Source organism: Diabrotica virgifera, chromosome 9 (genome assembly GCF_917563875.1).
Source record: "Diabrotica virgifera virgifera chromosome 9, PGI_DIABVI_V3a".
Lineage (NCBI taxonomy): Eukaryota > Metazoa > Arthropoda > Insecta > Coleoptera > Chrysomelidae > Diabrotica > Diabrotica virgifera.
In genome coordinates, this window is record NC_065451.1 from 204,566,274 (window position 1) to 204,584,141 (window position 17,868).

The 17,868-nt window shown below is 32.5% G+C and overlaps 2 protein-coding genes across 3 annotated transcripts in view; one reads left to right on the top strand and one right to left on the bottom strand.

The window, feature by feature from the left end:
- Positions 1-737: 737 nt before the first annotated feature.
- LOC126892778 (uncharacterized) lies at positions 738-7,697 on the bottom strand. The gene is made up of 5 exons (XM_050662483.1): positions 7,063-7,697; positions 5,844-7,005; positions 4,565-4,801; positions 3,085-3,403; positions 738-3,026 (listed from the first exon to the last, which is right to left on the bottom strand). Exons 2-5 carry the CDS (start codon positions 5,917-5,919, stop codon positions 2,186-2,188), a joined length of 1,473 nt encoding a protein of 490 aa, XP_050518440.1. The 5' UTR covers positions 5,920-7,005; positions 7,063-7,697; the 3' UTR covers positions 738-2,185.
- Positions 7,698-14,630: 6,933 nt separating this feature from the next.
- LOC114329778 (regulator of chromosome condensation) overlaps positions 14,631-17,868 on the top strand; it is a 47,203-nt gene continuing 43,965 nt past the window's right edge. For both annotated transcript variants that reach the window (XM_028278988.2, XM_028278989.2), the window contains exons 1-2: positions 14,631-14,815; positions 14,870-14,957. In XM_028278988.2, coding sequence (XP_028134789.1) covers positions 14,885-14,957 — 73 coding nt within the window. In that variant the 5' untranslated portion in view covers positions 14,631-14,815; positions 14,870-14,884. The remainder of the gene's footprint in view (positions 14,816-14,869; positions 14,958-17,868) is intronic.

Sequence of the window (17,868 nt, forward strand, 5' to 3'; positions counted from 1 at the left end):
TTCTTCAAGCGTGTGTCTCCATTGCTCTAGTCTTTCCCCCACTTATCTCTGAGAATTCTCTAGCAACACAACCCTCTTGAAGTTCAGCTGTTATCTGATCCAGAAATGAGAATAAATAAAGGCTTAACACGGAACCCAGATGAATCCTAACTTTCACAAAAAATTGTCAGTTTCTCCTGCTTGTTCTAACCCTCCCATATATATGTTTTTCACCACTCTCACCTACTCAGAGCCGCCACTCATTTCTAATTTAATGTCCACCACAGTAGATAGGTTTCTGATCAATTTGTCACATGCCTTCTCAATATCGTTCTGAAGCTATTTTCTAGTGGCATCTTAATGCAATTTACTATTTTAATTGGGAATAAGCAACAAATTTTACTTTGAAATTAAGTTTATTTGATATTTTGGTTTCTGAAGTGAACTTGGAACGTCAAATAAACTTAATTTCAAAATAAAATTGTGGTTTATTCCCAACTAAAATGCTTCTCAAGATAAATAAATCTATGTGTAAGGCTTTCGCGTTCACTTATAATTTTTCCATTAAGGACCTGCCTTGCATAAGTCCAAATTGATTTTTATCCACTTCTATTTCTAGAACCTTATACTAAATTCTATTACGTTACACCATAAACGTATGATAATAAAAGCATATTTTAGCATGCACAATTATCTGAACAAAATTAAGCAAATGTTTACTTGAAATAACTATTGCAAACCAAATAAAACACTAAATAGCTGTTTAAAATTTCTTTATTAAAAATCTGGAAGGAGGGGGCGCCCTTATTGGTGCAATGGCGAAAGTCAAACCCCTCTAAACCTCGCCTATAGGGCCCAGTACATCCAGATTTAAAAATACAACTCATATAAAAGTCATCAAATTACATCATTACTTAACATCAATACAATTTAAAATTCAGATCTAACCTAAGTAACATACATACAGTGTGCCACGGATGGGGTACCCAAGATAAAAAACTTTTATTTTCAATTTTAGCAAAAAATGTCATTCTTGATAAAAAGTTTTGCTTGTTCTAAAACCCCATAAAACGAAATAAAATTACAAGTTTTTCAAAACCTGCTTAAGTTTGTAGCCAATTTTATATAAATCCCTATAAATTTTGGCACTAAGTTCGAAATCGTAACAATAATCTAGTGTTGCTAAGCTACAATGTAGCTTAGTAACTGTCAACTTCGGTAAATAATTTGTGAATTGTCATTTTTTTCGACAATGTTAAGCGTTCAACAAAGACTTCAATATAACGTGCAAAATAGAATATTGTAGTGAAAGAAGCGGGTAGTGGTATAAGTTTTTCACCAATGATTGCACAAAAGTCAAGCCTCATGTCATAATCACAATATTGTAAGGTGTGAATAAATTTTGGTTTAAAGGAATTAATGTTGTTTTGCTCGAATATTTTCTGTGACTTTTTTTACTCTTTGTGACTCTTTTCGTATACTTAACTTTGGATTTTCCCTTACTGACTACATAGCTAGGGCAGTAGCTGTGTCATCATCCTCATTATATGTTGTTTTCGATCTTTTTCTGTTTCCAACAGATCCCGTCTCATTGAATTTCTTTATCACTTTCTTCAATCCATTCCGTGTAACGAGTACATCTCGATATTTTTCATTGAAAATTTCAATCGCATGTCGGTACGAAACAGCTCCAATTCCATAACACATTACAATATCTATAAATTCTTTGTTGGATGGTTAACGTTATCTCATCGAAAAAGAATGACAATTCGCAAATTATTTATCGGAGTTGACAGTTATTCAGCTACATTGTAGCTTAGCAACACTAGATTATTGTTAAGATTTCGAACTTAGTGCAAAAATTTATAGGGATTTACAAAAAAATTAAGCAGGTTTTGAAAAACTTGAAATTTATTTCGTTTTATGGAATTTTAGAACAAGCAAAACTTTTAAAAAAGAATGACATTTTTCGCTAAAATTGAAAATAAAAATGTTTTTCCTCTTGGGCACCCCATCTGTGGACATACTGTATTTATATAATCTCATAAGAAATTTCACTATATTTATTACTAATTAAGTAAAATTTATAATGTTAAATTAAGTAATGTTCTTGTAAATAAGTCTATAAAACTATAATAAAAATTAAATACAGGTACAACGCAAAAATGCATGTGAGCTACAAAAATTGTTAATAAAAAATGTTTAATCAGTTCTTTTTTTTTGAAGGAAAATACTCTTGAGTCTCCATTTTTCGCTTCTTCGTAATGTTCTTTCCCTTATTATTAACTTCTTCCAGAATTCCTTGAGTTTTTCTCATATATTCGGCAAAACCTTGGTCATCTAATCCGTTCAACACATTAATGAGGTATTCCTGTTGAAGACTGCGTTTGGTTTTTTCCTGGGTCACATTTGTCTGTTCTAGCTTCCCTCTGACAAATTCATTAATTTCCTCCTCATGCCTTGATTTGATAGTTGACATTTCTTCTAAACACCTTGCAGCATCATCTACAACAGAGTTAGTGCCCAAACGCTCCTCATACATTCTTACCAAGTGCACATGCTGACACAAGGTATTCCTCACCACATAGTCATCACAACTACACCAATAACGGTGAATACAAATCTTACACACTCTACAAAACAATGTCTTACACTCACTCTCACACACTTGTCTAAAATTTACATAACATAATATATTCATACCTTTAAAGGATTTTACCTCATAATAGCCATATGCAGTCTCCTTAACCAGTTCTTCTAGTTTGTCTTTCATCGATGCTGCCCGTTTGTGTGCTGTTATTGAAAGCCTGTCTTGATAATTATTTGCGCTTGGTCGTATTATATCCACTATCCTCGTCCACATTTTGGCTTCAACTAGCTCATCCATTGTATCCAATAGCTTTTCAATCCTCACTGCTGCATTTCTCTTTAGGTAATTCGTCTTTAGTAGATTGTTGAGTGATTCAATTGCCATGTTGGTATTAATCCCAGAATTTTTTCTGTAACAATAGGGCCACATTTGTATTCTGTCTTCAGCCAAGTAACGCCTAGAAAAAAATATACTTAAGGGTGTCTTAAAATGTATGATTTCATATAATTATTTACTTTTTCAGATAAGCGACAAATTTGATCTCATTTGCCTCTTCTAGTTTGGATACATATTTGTCGCATAGTTCTTTAAATTTATCTTCATCTGGTTCTCGCATAATCTGCCTGAGTTCATTTTTCATTTGCGCCTTCAAAGTTGGATCCTGTAATTTTTTCTTTCCTCTAATGTTCCAGTTCTTCACCACATGCCACGTACATAATAGTCTCCTTGGTTGTTGTCTCATTATCTTCTCCCATGCATTATAATATTTAGGATCATCATCACTCATGAAATATTCCGCATTAACTTCTGTCTGCATCTTATTCTTGAGGGCATCTAAAGGTTTTAAAAATAATCGTTAGTTAGCAGTCCTAAATTGCCACTACTTATACAGTGTGTCTGCGTAACTTGGAACCATATGGAAAACTTTTTTAATATCAATTTTATGAATAAAAGTAATTCTCTAGAAAGTGCTCTGCATAGTCTTAAACCTAAGACGCAATCATCAGATATAAAATTTTATCAACAGTATACGAGGTATGTCAAAAAATATGAATTTCGCTCAAGAGTAAAGTGCCTTTATATTTCACAATATCGAAAATTGTACTTGAGAAAAGTTGTTTGTAATTAAAAATTATGTTATAATCTGCATTTACACTCTTCTAATTGAAAATTTTTGTTTTAATTTTCCTCAAATCACGGACAACCAACATCATTTTTATTTATGATAGCTCCGTTATTATTAATTTTGCCAAAAAAAAGTTATTCCTTATAAAAAGTTCTGCATTATTTAGCAACTAAGATACAATTATAACATATTAAATTTTGTCAATTTTATACGAGGTATGTCAAAAAATATGAATTTTGCTGAAGAGTAAAGTATCTTTATTTTTCACAATATTGAAATTTGTTATAAAAAGTTTTTTAGAATTAAAAACTATGTTTTAATATGCAATTACATCCTTCTAGTGGAAATATTGTGAACTATAAAGGTATTTTACTCTTGAGCGAAATTTATATTTTTTGACATACCTCGTATAAAATTGAAAAAAAATTATATCTTATGATTGCATCTTAGTTTTTTGACTATTCAGACATTTTTATAAAGAATAACTTTTTGTCGCAAAATTAATAATATCGGAGTTATTTTAAATAAAAATTAATGTTGCGTATCCATAATTTGAGGAAAATTTTCAAAAATTTTTTTTTCAATTAGAAGAGTGTAAATGCATTGTATAACATAATTTTTAATTACAAACAACTTTTCTTAATAACACTTTTCGATATTGTAAAATTTTAAAGAAACTACTCATGAGCAAAATGCATATTTTTGAACATCCTCGTATATTATTGATAAAATTTGATATCTGATGGTTGCATCTTAGGTTTTAGACTATGCAGAGCACTTTATGAAGAATAACTTTTTTTTCGTAAAATTGATATTAAAAAATTTCCCATATGGTTCCAAGTTACGCAGACACACTGTATAATACATACCTAAAAAAACTTCTTGAATTTGCTGGTCCAGTCTGTTTGATAGCAGGAACGCAACAGGAAATCCAGCATTTCTTTCGTCTTTCACCAGCATAATCGTCAAATCCAGTCCTTTCTGATTTGTCCCATGTGTCCCATCTATACAAATTATGTTCGGGAATTGTCGTAGTTTCTCTTCCATCACCGCATTCATAAATCCTACTGCAAAATCTTCTTTTCTCAATACATCATGCTCTTCTCCTAATAAAAATAAACCACCAAATTTTTAGTTCATTCAAAATTTATAAGCTTGTATCCCGCGTACAAAAAAGTTGATTAATAGCAAGATGAAAATTTGTTAATATGTAGCTTAACAGTGTCTAGTTGAACAAACCTTGATTTTAATTGTGGAACATGTCATCCTGACAATTTTATGATAGTGAAAACTAGCAGGTTGTTTTTAAGTTTATTCAATAGCAAAATTTATACCGGGTGGTGAATTGGAAAAGGGGCCATAGGAAACTCAATGTTAAATCCTAAACTGTTGAATTCCTGCTTCCCTAATTATTTTACATCAAAAGTCATAAGAAACTATTTGTAGAGAATTGAAATATTATGTATTGAAAACAAATGTTAATATTGTTCTACGAACAATAATTATTCAAAATTTTATAAAAATATAATACAATTTTCAGAGTAATATGCCAAAGTTAAGCCACATACAGTGCAGTAATGTATATAAGGTTGCATTTGGTGACAATTAAGTTATTATATTAACAATTTGAACTGTCAATTTTTTTATTTATTTTATCATTTATTGTTTAGAACACACTAAAGTTGATAAGATACCCTCAGTTAAGGAGAAAGTATTAATAATAAAGATATTTTCTTCAGTCAATAGTGTGCTCACTGTCAGTTAAATAGTAACTTGTGGCCTAATATGCCCACACACACCTACTGCAGTAAATACATTAAATTTTTCAAAATTTTGGAATGTGTTTAAATCATAGAACAATTGTAACTTCTGTTTTTAATACAGATTTCAATCCTCTACAAATAACTTCTCATGACTTTTGATGTAACATAATTAGGGAAGCAGGAATTCAACAGTTTAGAATTTTACATTGAGTTTTCTATGGCCCGTTTTCCGATTCACCACCCTGTATACTATATCAAAAAATTGTCCAATAAATATTTTGGGCATTTTAATAAGTCCAACACATAGAACTGAATTTTGTGGATTGGAATAGGATTAATTATAATTGTATTAGCTATAAGTATAACAAAAAAAATTGGTGTTTACCTTCTCTCTTGAATAAGAAAGCATAATTCTTGTTGTTGGCATTCCATTCCTGAACCTTTAAGGCTGCTGCTACCATATCATTTTGATCTCTTTTCGGACAACATCAAGTTTAGGGCAACGGCCATACAACAGCATGAATTTTGTGAACAGTGTTGCCATATCTGTTTATAATTTAGATGTTTAAAATATTATAAAAAAAATTAGTATTTTAGATATTTTATTAGTTAGAGTTTACGGTCTACAGTTTAAGTTAGTTTCTTTTTATTACCATTCAGTATTTTAGTTTTATTAGTTACAGCGTTACAGTTTAGAAATCTTCACATTGTTTAGTGTTTCTATTAACTATTGCCACTATTGATTTTTATATAATTTTAATGCTTTTAGGGCCTGTACTTTATGTCCCGGTTAAACCTCAGTTAGCTAACCGGGGTTTAATCGGGACAGAAAAGTACCTCATAGGGCCTCTTGCGTTGTAATAAAAGCAATTATAATTATTATTATAATTATTTATGAATATAATAATAAGTGTAATTGCGTTTATGTCTATGTTACGCATATATTTCTGTCCCGATTAAACCTCGGTTAACTAACCGGCTGTTAACGGAGACATAAAGTACCGGGCCTTAATATCTTTTCTGATTTATATCTAACATTTGTTTTTCATTTTTAAATTATATATTGTGTTCTTATTCAATTTTGAATTTTAGATGTTACAGTAAGAAATATTTTGTAACATGGCAACACTGTCAGTGTTTTTAGATTACCTCAAATGTCAACTACAAATTGGTTATGTTTGGTTGCCCTAAACTTGATGTTGTCCCTCTTTTCTTGTGTATATTATACTTTGTGGACAAATTTGTGAGATCTTGAGTTGTTATTACAGCAAGTCTATCTAGTTGTGGTGTTTCCAACTTTCTTGAATCTTTTAAAATTCTACTGGGTGGCACCCCAGCTATCAATTTTTCTACAACCATTTTTTCTTCTGCTTTTGACAGATGCATGGTTCTTAATTCTTCTTTATGTCCAGCATGTGTTTTCCAATAACTGATGGAAACTTGTCCTTGGTCTCTCAGTTTGCAAATAAGCCTGGAAGGGCACACTCCTTTAATTTTAATTGATCCACCAGCTTTCTCTGTCCTAATTTTATAGTTGGGTTTATATCCTAAAGACAGACAGGTATAAGTTTTAATTATTGCAAGTAACAAAGTATTGGTCTTACCTTGTAGGTCACTTCTGTTACAATCATAGTACATTATCTTATGTTCCTTTCTATGAATTGTTCTATGAGATACATAACTTGTCTCAATTTTCTGCATATCTTTCCATGTCTCATATTCTTGTTTGCTAGAAAATTCAAATGTTATAAGTTCAATACTCACTTGGTGAAGGTCCTGGAGATGTTTTCGTAACTTCTCATGACTATTAAAATTAGTATCTTGCTCACATAAGGGACAAATAATGTGATTTTGATTCATATTGTTAGTCGGCTCATCTATTTTATGTATTTTTTTGATATGACGATTTAGTGAAGACCGAGTTTTAAATATTTTGCTGCAAATATGGCAGAGAGCTTCTTCAGGGTTTGTTGAAATTGATGGAGTACATGAATTCATAATTTCTTGCTAAAACAAAGTTTTGGGTAATTAAATATTATGGTGTTCTAACGAACAGTTTTTTAAACAATAATTAAACAAATTAAAAACAAATGGAAATGAAAAAATGTAAAATTGATATAATATTTGGTGTTATTTGGAAAACGACCGCCAAACAAAGAAATTTGTTTAGTTCTAAAGTTAAAAACAGATAAAACCGCCAAACACCCCAACACACAGTCATAACCTCATTAACCTCACAAAATGCAAAACGTAGAGATTCTAGTACTCTCTGTTCTGTGTCACTATCGTTCGTTTGCTCTGATTGGTCGGGTACGATGTTAGGTTCTTCTGTTCTGTGTCACTATCGTTTGTTTGCTGTGATTGATCGGGCACGATGTTAGGTTTACTGTAGTTAGGGCTTTTCATCGATTAATCGATTGTCACTTGTTTCGAGCTTCTGTCAAATGTCGTATAATCCGTGTATAATATCGCTGTGTCTAGGTACACGCTAACGTGTACGCAAATAAAAAAGTTAGGTACAGGCGAATTAAACTTCATCAAGCCAGTGACGTCATTATTTAGCGTGCGCGGTGACTTTATATTTTGGTACACGCTATTTTGATATTTTTAGTGTTTGTTGTTTGTTTGATAGACAATATTTTTATTAAGGGAAGGGGAAGGGAAGCAAAACTATTCAGATGTTTCAAACTTAATTGTAATAAAACAATATGCATATAAAAGTATAGCAAAAGTTTAGCAAAATAAATATTAGTTAACATGATATATACAAAATACTGCTAAAATAATTTTTATACGTAAGTTAATTATACCAGTTTATATCGGTATTTATTTTTATTTATACAGGGAGTTGAACTTGTTACGATTTTCATAGAAAATTTGTTATAACTTTGTAAATACCCTGTATAACATAATAAACCTTTATATTTTTGTGATATGGAAGTTAAGAAGATTTCGAACATAAAATAAAATATAGGGTGTTCCATTTAAAAAACATAAGTTTGGTCCGCCAGTATATTATCGAATGCCCTAATAATAATAATATCGTATGGTATTTTTGCCGGGGATTCGGTCGCTGACCAGCGAATAGAACACACGTGTTTAGCTCGTATCTTAACTCGATTCTCGGGCAGATATAGCAATAAAACAATTGTGTTATACAAAAGTGCAGTGTAACTATAAACCAATATATGTAGGTACATAAATAAACAACCTAATTAGTTAACTAATTATACAGTGAAAAAAATCGGAAAAAAGTAATTCCAACGATAAGGAATTAAATTCTTGTGTAAAGTGATAAAAACTTGTGTGATATCGAATATAAACAAAGCAGGTTTTTGCAGTAGGTGGAAACAAAACAATATTGTGAATGGTGTATTTCTACAGGAAAATAAAGCATATTAATAAACAGAATCAGCTGTAAGTAGAAAACTTTATTATAATATAATTAATTTTATTATAAACAGATAACCAGGGCCGGATTTTGATTTTGATTTTTACCTAGGAATAAAAGTGCTGGAAAATTAGTAACGGCTAGCGCGGGTGCGGGTGGGAATTTGAACTGTGAGTAGAGTTCTCCACGAAACTTCACCCGTGACGCATTGACTAATAACTCTAGCACGAAAAATAACTAGGAATTAAGAACAATGAGTTCAGATAGCGAATTAGATGATGAAATGAAAAGGAGAAGGGAAGAGGAGGAACATCCCAGCAAAAAATCAAAAATAACAGCTAGAACATCACAAAAAACAGATGAAGATAACATAAGTGGAATGGAACAAATGATGAAAATGATGAGGGAATTAGCAATGGATATAAAAGACATAAAAAAAGAACAATATAGATCTGGAGACGAAATCACACAACTAAAGAATGAAATTAAAGAACTGAAAGATCAACAAAGCGGCTACAAAGATGAAATAAAAAAGCTGCGAGAAACAAACGAAAAAGCTATAAAACAAATAGGTCAATTAGAAAAAGAAATTAGTATAGCAAATGAAAAAATAGAGAAATTGGAAAGAGAAAGAAAGAGAAAAAATGTAATAATACAAGGAATAAAAATTGATACAAATGATCAGAAAGTTTTACGAGGGGCTATGGAGAATTTTATGGAAAAAGAGCTACAAGTTGCAGTAGATGTAAATGGAGCAAGGAAAATAGGAGAAAATACTGTCATAGTGGAACTCAACAGCGTGAAAAACAAAATAGAAGTAATGAAAAATAAAAGTAAATTAAAAACCAAAAAGGACGAAAGAATCTATATTAATGATGATATGTCAAAAGAAGAAAGAATTATTCAGAAAGAAATTAGAAGCAAGGCTATGGTAGAGAGGCATAATGGAAAAAATGTAAAAATAGGATACCAGAAGCTAATCATTAATGGTGAAATATGGACATGGAATAACAACCAACAACAACTCGTAAAAGAGAAAAATATACAACCAAAAAACTAGCAATACAACGAAAGCAGACTGAAATAACGGAGATGACATGGCAAAGTACAGGTACACGAAATAGACAAAATGTACAGATTATTAATGAAAAGCAGCCCATAAAAGAACATATATTAGTAGGAACATGGAATGTAAGAGGAACATACGAAGAAGGAAAACTGAAACACCTAGTAGATGAATGTAAAAAATATAAATTCGAAATAGTAGCACTACAAGAAACGAAACAACTAGGCCAAAACTCAATGGAAATAAATGACTATTTATTTTTCAATAGCGGAGGCGAAAATAGAATGTTAGGCACAGGATTTGTAGTAAACAAAAAGCTGAAAGATCTAATCGTTGACTTTAAACCAATTTCAGAGAGAATATGCATACTAAGAATAAGAGGAAAATACCAAAAAATAACATTTATAAACATACATGCACCGACTGAAGAGAAAAACATAGAGATAAAGGAAGACTACTACAGTCAAATAGATACAGTATTCGAAAATATTCCCAAATACGATATAAAAATAGTACTAGGTGATGCTAATGCCAAAATAGGAAAAGAAGAAATATACACACCCACCATAGGAAAATATAGTCTGCATGAAACAACGAATGAAAATGGTCACCTCTTAATAGATTTTGCAAAAGAAAAAAACATGATCGTTATGAGCACGTACTTTCAACACAAAAGAATATATCAAGGAACATGGAGATCACCAGATGGAAAAACCATAAATCAAATAGATCATGTGCTCATCGAAAAAGACATGGAAAAATGTATAAAGAACATAAGAACATATAGAGGACCGGATGCAGACACAGATCACTTTATAGTCGGAATACAACTTAAACAGGTTATACCAGTTCTTAGAAATCAACAGAAAAAAAGGTACAAAGTAACTAAACCTATTAGACTACTGTCAGAAGAAGAACAAAGTAAATATGAAAGACTAGTCACTAGAGAACTGGAAAATATTGCAGAAAATGAAAACATCGAACAAAAATGGACGCAAATAAAAGTATGTATGACCAAAGCAGCGCAAGTCAGTAATAGAAATATAAAAGATGGATTCAAAGAATGGTTTGATGAAGAATGTAAAATAGAACTGGATGAAAGAAATAAGTTAAGACTCAAAATGATGCAAGTGAAAACACCAGAGATGGAGATACAATACAACGAACAAAGAAAACGAACTAAAAGAATCATAAGAGTAAAGAAAAGAAAGTACAACGAAGATAAATTGAAATGCATAGAAGAAAACTATAAAAATGGAGAAGTCAGGAACTTATATCAAGGAGTAAAAAATGAGAAAAAGGGGTTCCAAAGAAAACCTGTACACTACAAAAGCAAAAATGGAAGGAATTTAGTAAGCGACGAAGAAATACTGAGCAGATGGAGAGAATACTTCGAAGAGCTTCTAAATGAAATTCCCACAACAGAATATGCAGAAGAAGAAGAAGAAGGACAGAATGAAAATATTGATCAAGAAGAAATGCAGGAAAGACCGCCTAATGAAAAAGAAATAAAAGAAATAATAGAAAAACTAAAGAAAAACAAGAGCCCAGGTAAGGATGAAATAACAGCTGAAATGTTTAAATATGGAGGACCAGTACTAATTAAGCATTTGGAAAAGCTGATAAAAGAAATTTGGGAACAAGAACACATACCAAAAGAATGGACTGAAGCCACACTGTGTCCAATTCACAAAAAAGGCGACAAAAGTTTATGCCATAATTACAGGGGAGTAGCCCTACTAAACGTTGCATATAAAATACTTGCAGTACATATAAAAGACAAGATAACACAAAAGATAGATAATGACATAGGAGAATATCAATGTGGATTCAGAAGAGGACGCAGCACGGTGGATCAAATTTTCCTGCTGCGTGAGATACAAGCGGAAAGCTACGAATACGGAAAATCTACAATGGCCCTATTCATTGACTTTAAACAAGCTTTTGACAGAGTTAAGCGAAAAGAAATATACAAAGCACTATGTGAAATTGGAATTAGTAAAAAATTAATAAAGATGGTAAAAGTTACACTCAGAGAAACAGAGAACAGGGTTAAAATAAATGGAAAGGAAACAGATAAGTTTAGGGTCGGTGAAGGGGTACGACAAGGAGACCCACTGTCATCACTGTTGTTTAGTATCCTTCTTGAAATAGTCATCAGAGAAGCCGAAATTAACAGGACAGGACTTGTATACCAACGAAAACACCAATGCTTGGCATTCGCTGATGACATAGTAATGATAGCCAGAAGCAAACAAGAATTACAAGAAATACTAAAAAGACTAGAGGCGATAGGAAGAAAGAAAGGGATATACATAAACGAAGAAAAGACTAAATATATGGAATGGACAAAACGAGAATACACACAAGGACAATACCTGACAATAAACACAGAGGCAAAAATATATAAATTCGAGGAAGTAGAGAGATTCCAATATCTAGGAGCGACATTCACTAGGAGACCAAATATAAAAGAAGAAATCCAAGCGAGAATTATGGCTGGTAATCGTTGTATCTTTGCTCTAAACAACTTATTGAGAAATAAGAACATATCTAGAGGGGCTAAGATAAGAATATACAAGACAGTGATAAGACCTATAGTCTTGTATGCCAGTGAAACATGGACGATGAACAAATCCGAGCAAGTCATGCTTAAAGTATGGGAAAGAAAAGTCCTAAGAAAAATATTTGGCGGAAAGATATGGAATGGAATGTGGATAAGAAGACCAAATGTGGAATTGGAGAGGATGTATGGTGAACCAAACATAGTAGGGATCGTAAAATCACAAAGACTGAGATGGTTGGGACATATCCAAAGGATGCCAAACACGAGACTTCCCAAAAAAATACTAACGGGAGGAATAGGAGGAAAGAAGAAGAAAGGTAGACCGAAAACCAGATGGAAGAAAGATGTTGAAAAAGACAAAGAAGAACTGAAAATCACAAATTGGAAAAATAAAGCAGCAAATAGGAGAGATTGGAAAGGAATAGTAAACCAAGCCATGGGCCTTCTAGGCCTGGAGAGCTAAACTATATATATATTTTTGCCGGGGAGATCCTTTCGGATAGTTCCAGCGCCAATTACATCTTTAACCCTGTTTCAAGTAACTAGTGTCGATGTACACTAGCCCAGGGGGACCGACGGCTTAACGTACTCTCCGAGGTACGGTGAGACGGCTCGTGTCATTATTGGAAATGAAAATGGTTTGTCTTTGGCAGGGATCGAACCCACGTCTACTGGTGTATGAGGCCAGCGTTTATGCCGTTACCCACGGCCGCTCAATCGAACCTACCTAATCGAACGCCCTGTAACATTCTAACTAATTTTAGTAATTTTGTAATATGAAGCTCAAAGTTTGCTAACATTTTTGATACTAACTTTTATTGCTATCTATTACTATATAGCGGATCTACTGAGCTTTATCACACTAATCAATCGCCCCGTATATTTTATCTTATTACTTCTGCTACCGTTAATCACGAATTTTTGTGTCTTATCTTTTTCATACTGTTTTAGAATGTTGTTAAACTCATTAAAAGAACTAAATAATTGTCCACACTCCATATAGTTAATTTAAAAAAACACTAAACAAGTAAAAAATAAGGAAACTCTTTACAAATCAATATTAAAGTGTAAACATAACGCGATTAGACAAATTCTAACCACACTCTGACACTCGCGATACTTACAGATACTTATTAATACCACAGCATACACGCGGCTCAAATTAGCGTGTACCAAAAAACCCAGTCATAGTACACGCTAAATAATGATGTCACTGACTTGATGACGTTTAAGCGTGTACCTAACTTTTTTATTTGCGTACACGTTAGCGTGTACCTAGACACAGCGGTATAATATTAATATACACGGATTATACAACATATGACAGAAGCTCGAAACAAATGACTGTGAATGAAAAGCCCTATTACTAAAGATTACTAGACAGTTCGTAGAAATTACTAGACATTAATAAAGTCTAATAACCGTGGTACTGTGGTACATCATAACTACTATTATATTATTTATCTATAGGGCTTTTCATTCACAGTCATTTGTTTCGTGCTTCTGTCACATGTCGTATAGTCCGTGTATATTTGACAGAAGCTCGAAACAAATGACAATCGATGAAAAGCCCTATGGTACAAGTATGGCATATGACATCATACCAGAGAACAATAACCACAATTGTTCTCTGATCATACGACATACGCATTCGACCATCATCATATGACATACGACATACGTGGTGCAAAGTGTCGTCTTTGATGTGGCAGCACTGTCCAGTACTCAAATAGAAGGCCTATTTATAAATAATATTTATTTATACATATTAGTGGTATTCGGGAAGAATACAACTTTAAAGAGTTTTATTTAATTAAATTAACACAAACTATTATCTATTTTACTTATATAATACACACAGTCATTAGTAAACAAAATGCATTTATAAATGTGATGTAATTATTTTAAAAGGAAAGGTAGGCAGATATTTTGAGTTATGAAGGAGGCAGATAAAATTAAATAATTGGAATTTATTTGAATATTTAATCTGTGCATATTTTGAGAACAATAATTTCCGAAGTGGAAATGGAAACTTCAAAATGGTTAAAACCACAGACCATATATACTCATGAGTATGTATGGTTTGTGGTTAAAACTGAATAACTCCCTGACATCAAATATAATAACATATTTGAGATGAAGAAGAAGAAAAATTTTGACAGATGTCAAAATACGTAACGGTTTCTGTCTGACGTCTCATAAAAACCGGTTAGTACAAATTGGTTATATGGATTTTATTCCTGTAACATATATTTGTTTCCATAATTTGTACTAATTGCAATTTTTTGTGGCCAGAAGTACCATTGTACCTGCTGTTTTTCATTTTTTAGTTAGGTGAGTTCTGTAATTAACCTAACATTTTACATGCTTAACTTTAGGATATTCTAGCATTTTTACACGAATATGGCAAATAAGAGACGTCGTCAGCCTTCAGGGGACAAAAGTGATCATCATTCCAAAAGCAAAAGAGCCAAATGTGAGTACTACTATTTTATATATATTTTTTCTAGGTTAAGTACCCCCTAATGTTAACTCTCTATGGGTCTTATTTCAAAAAAACTTTATGCCACGTAGTAGTGTAGGGCGACAATACATTATATATAATAAGCGACTCTTCTACAGCTGTCGCCACTTCTCTTATCCTAATTTCCAGCATTTTCCATTCAGTTTCAGAAGCTATCTTCAGTTTTTAGGTATCTGACGGTCATTGCATCTTCGACATATTCTCTCCTGGATCGTCTTGGTCTACCTCTTTTTCTTCTAGTGGGTGGAGTCCATTTTTCTATTTTTTTCGGCCATCTATGTTCAGGCATTCTCTGAAGGTGTCCATACCAGTCGAGTATTTTTTGGCTTCGATTGTGTTTATTATATCTAGATCGAGATCTAGATCAATTTCCATTTCTCTCCTAATATCTTCGTTTCTCACCCTATCAAATCTAGTGAGCTAGCAACGTTGTTTCCAATAGTTCAGTGGTTTTCAATGTTTTTGAGTCATGTACCACAAAATTCTTATAACAATATTTTTGGTACCACCTATCTGAAATACCTACGAAGGTAGGTAATCTAATTATCTACAAATATGCTGGATTCTGGCTTTGTTCTTGCGTTTTGTGTACCATCGCACATAATGATATGTACCACCAGTGGTACATGTACCACAGATAGAGAACCCCTGCAATAGTTCATTTCCATGGACTTAATTTTTTATTTGTTTCTTTGGTTTATTTCCCAGAATTTGACACCTTATAACCCAATACTTTCTATTATTGTTTTATACATTTTTCTTTTATTTTCTTTTGTTATTTTATTATTCCACAATAGTCCATGTAGTCTGGTGGCTGACCTTGCTTGGCCAATCCTGAAACATATTTTGTTGTTACTCCCTGCTTTTGAAGTTATTTGGACTCCAAGGTATTTGGAGGTTTCTGTTGGGTTTATAGTTCCCATTTCAATTTGTAGGCTTTCTGGTGTTCTCCTACAACTAAGTACTCTGTTTTTGTGTATATTAATTGTAAGGCCCCACTTAGTTTACTCCTCTTCCAGTTTTCTGAGCATGAGCATATAGTCTATATCACTCCCGTCTTCAGCTAGAATGGCTTGGTCATCAGCGAAGTGTAATGTGTACAATCTGTTGTCATCGATTGATTGGGATGCCCATATTGCAGCACTTTTTCTCCACAGTGAGAGTGCCTCATTTAAATGTATTTCAAGGAGTGTAGGTGCTATGCAGCAGCCTTGTTTTAGACCCTTACTAATGGAAATTTTCCCTGTTAATTTGTTTCCAGTTTTAATATTTACCATCATATTTTTGTAAAGTTGTTGTACTGGTAAGTGGAAAGTGGTACACTATCGTATGCCTTTGTCAGATCTAAAAAGACTATATGGGTGGAAAGGTTGTGGGATAATATTTTCTCAATAACCTGCTTTAGAGAAAATATGCTGTCCATACAGGATCTGTCTGCACGAAAGCCATTTTGTTCTTCTAACAATACATTATAATACAACAAAAAAACAACTCGATATGCATATCAAACCTAATCTTAAACTTGGCTAGTATTCTGCTATATATTTACATTAAGTACAAATTCTACCCATTCCTTCTTATTTTTGGCCAGCGTCCTTGCTTCTGTCCACATTGTTCTCCTGTTTTTCAATATGTTTCTAAGGGTTCTATCCAGTGGCGACGCGTGACTTTTTCTAAAGTGTTACCAAAACCAGATGCAAAAAATCTTATTTAAAAAAATGAAGATATGGCTAAATGTATATACATATAGCTTCAATAATATCATTTTGTATATCACTTGAAACTCTCGAAAAAACAGTTGATGTTTCTAGATGTTGGCAAAATTTTTGATCTTTTTTGGCAATTAATGTTAACAATTCCCTGTAATTGCCTCGAATGTCAGAGCCGTTGCCCTCAAAATGACCACGAAACGCTAATTCTTGTTCGGCCAAAAAACATATGGTACATATCTATTATAAGTGAGCTAAGGATATACGAGTACCTATCTATTTTTTTGACAAACTCATTATATGTTTAGCAATATTTGCTTTAAATGCTTGGTTAAGAGAACTTTTGATTCTTGTTTTGCCAAACTGAATCAACGGAGAAATTTCATGTCTCTTTTTTAAAACTCTAAAACTATTTAAATCGTGAACCTGGTCCACCCATTTTTCTGTAAAAACCAGAAGACATGGCCAACAATACAGTCTATTTTTCTTGCAACCACATAACCAAGGATTTTCACTGTACCAACTAAATTTAAAATATCGAGCTAATTTTTTAAATTCCTTTTTTAAATTGTTTAAAATAGGTCTTTCATTTTCAATAATCTTATTTTATTTTTCAATCAGAATTACTTTTCAAGTAGTTGATCGATTACGCAGTGACACTCATCCATGGTGAACTGCACGCACACTTTTTATTATAGGTACTGTTAGCAAATTTAAATCTGGTAACAGCCCTACTGATATACACAGCGCGCTTACGCCCATCGCTCCTTCTAAATTTTCAGTACTAGCCGGTCCTGAGCCGCCCGAGCGACAGCGAGATAACCATTCATTGTCACCACAAATGAGACTGGTAACAGAATATAATAAAGTGCAACTGAGTCACATAAACTCGCCAATATTTTCGTGTGTCTGGCTATTTACTGAATTAGGTACTATTAACACATAATATAATAATATATTTCTATTGGTAAAAATAAAATAAAATAATAAATGGAATTATTCATCGTCATAAAATACATATTTATTTGCAAGATTTTTAACTGTTACCAATGGTAACAGTGGTTACATGGACGCTTCGCCAGTGGTTCTATCCCATGTTTGTCATGGTATACCTTTCTTTGCATTTTTGCCTGCCAAATTTCTTTCACCCGTTT

Coding starts and splice junctions, on each gene's coding strand:
- LOC126892778 (XM_050662483.1), bottom strand. CDS start 5,919: ATGGTAGCAGCAGCCTTAAAGGTTCAGGAATGGAATGCCAACAACAAG. Junction 4,802..5,843: donor TTTCTTATTCAAGAGAGAAG/GTAAACACCAAT, acceptor TATTTTTATTAG/GAGAAGAGCATGATGTATTG. Junction 3,404..4,564: donor AATTCAAGAAGTTTTTTTAG/GTATGTATTATA, acceptor TAAAACCTTTAG/ATGCCCTCAAGAATAAGATG.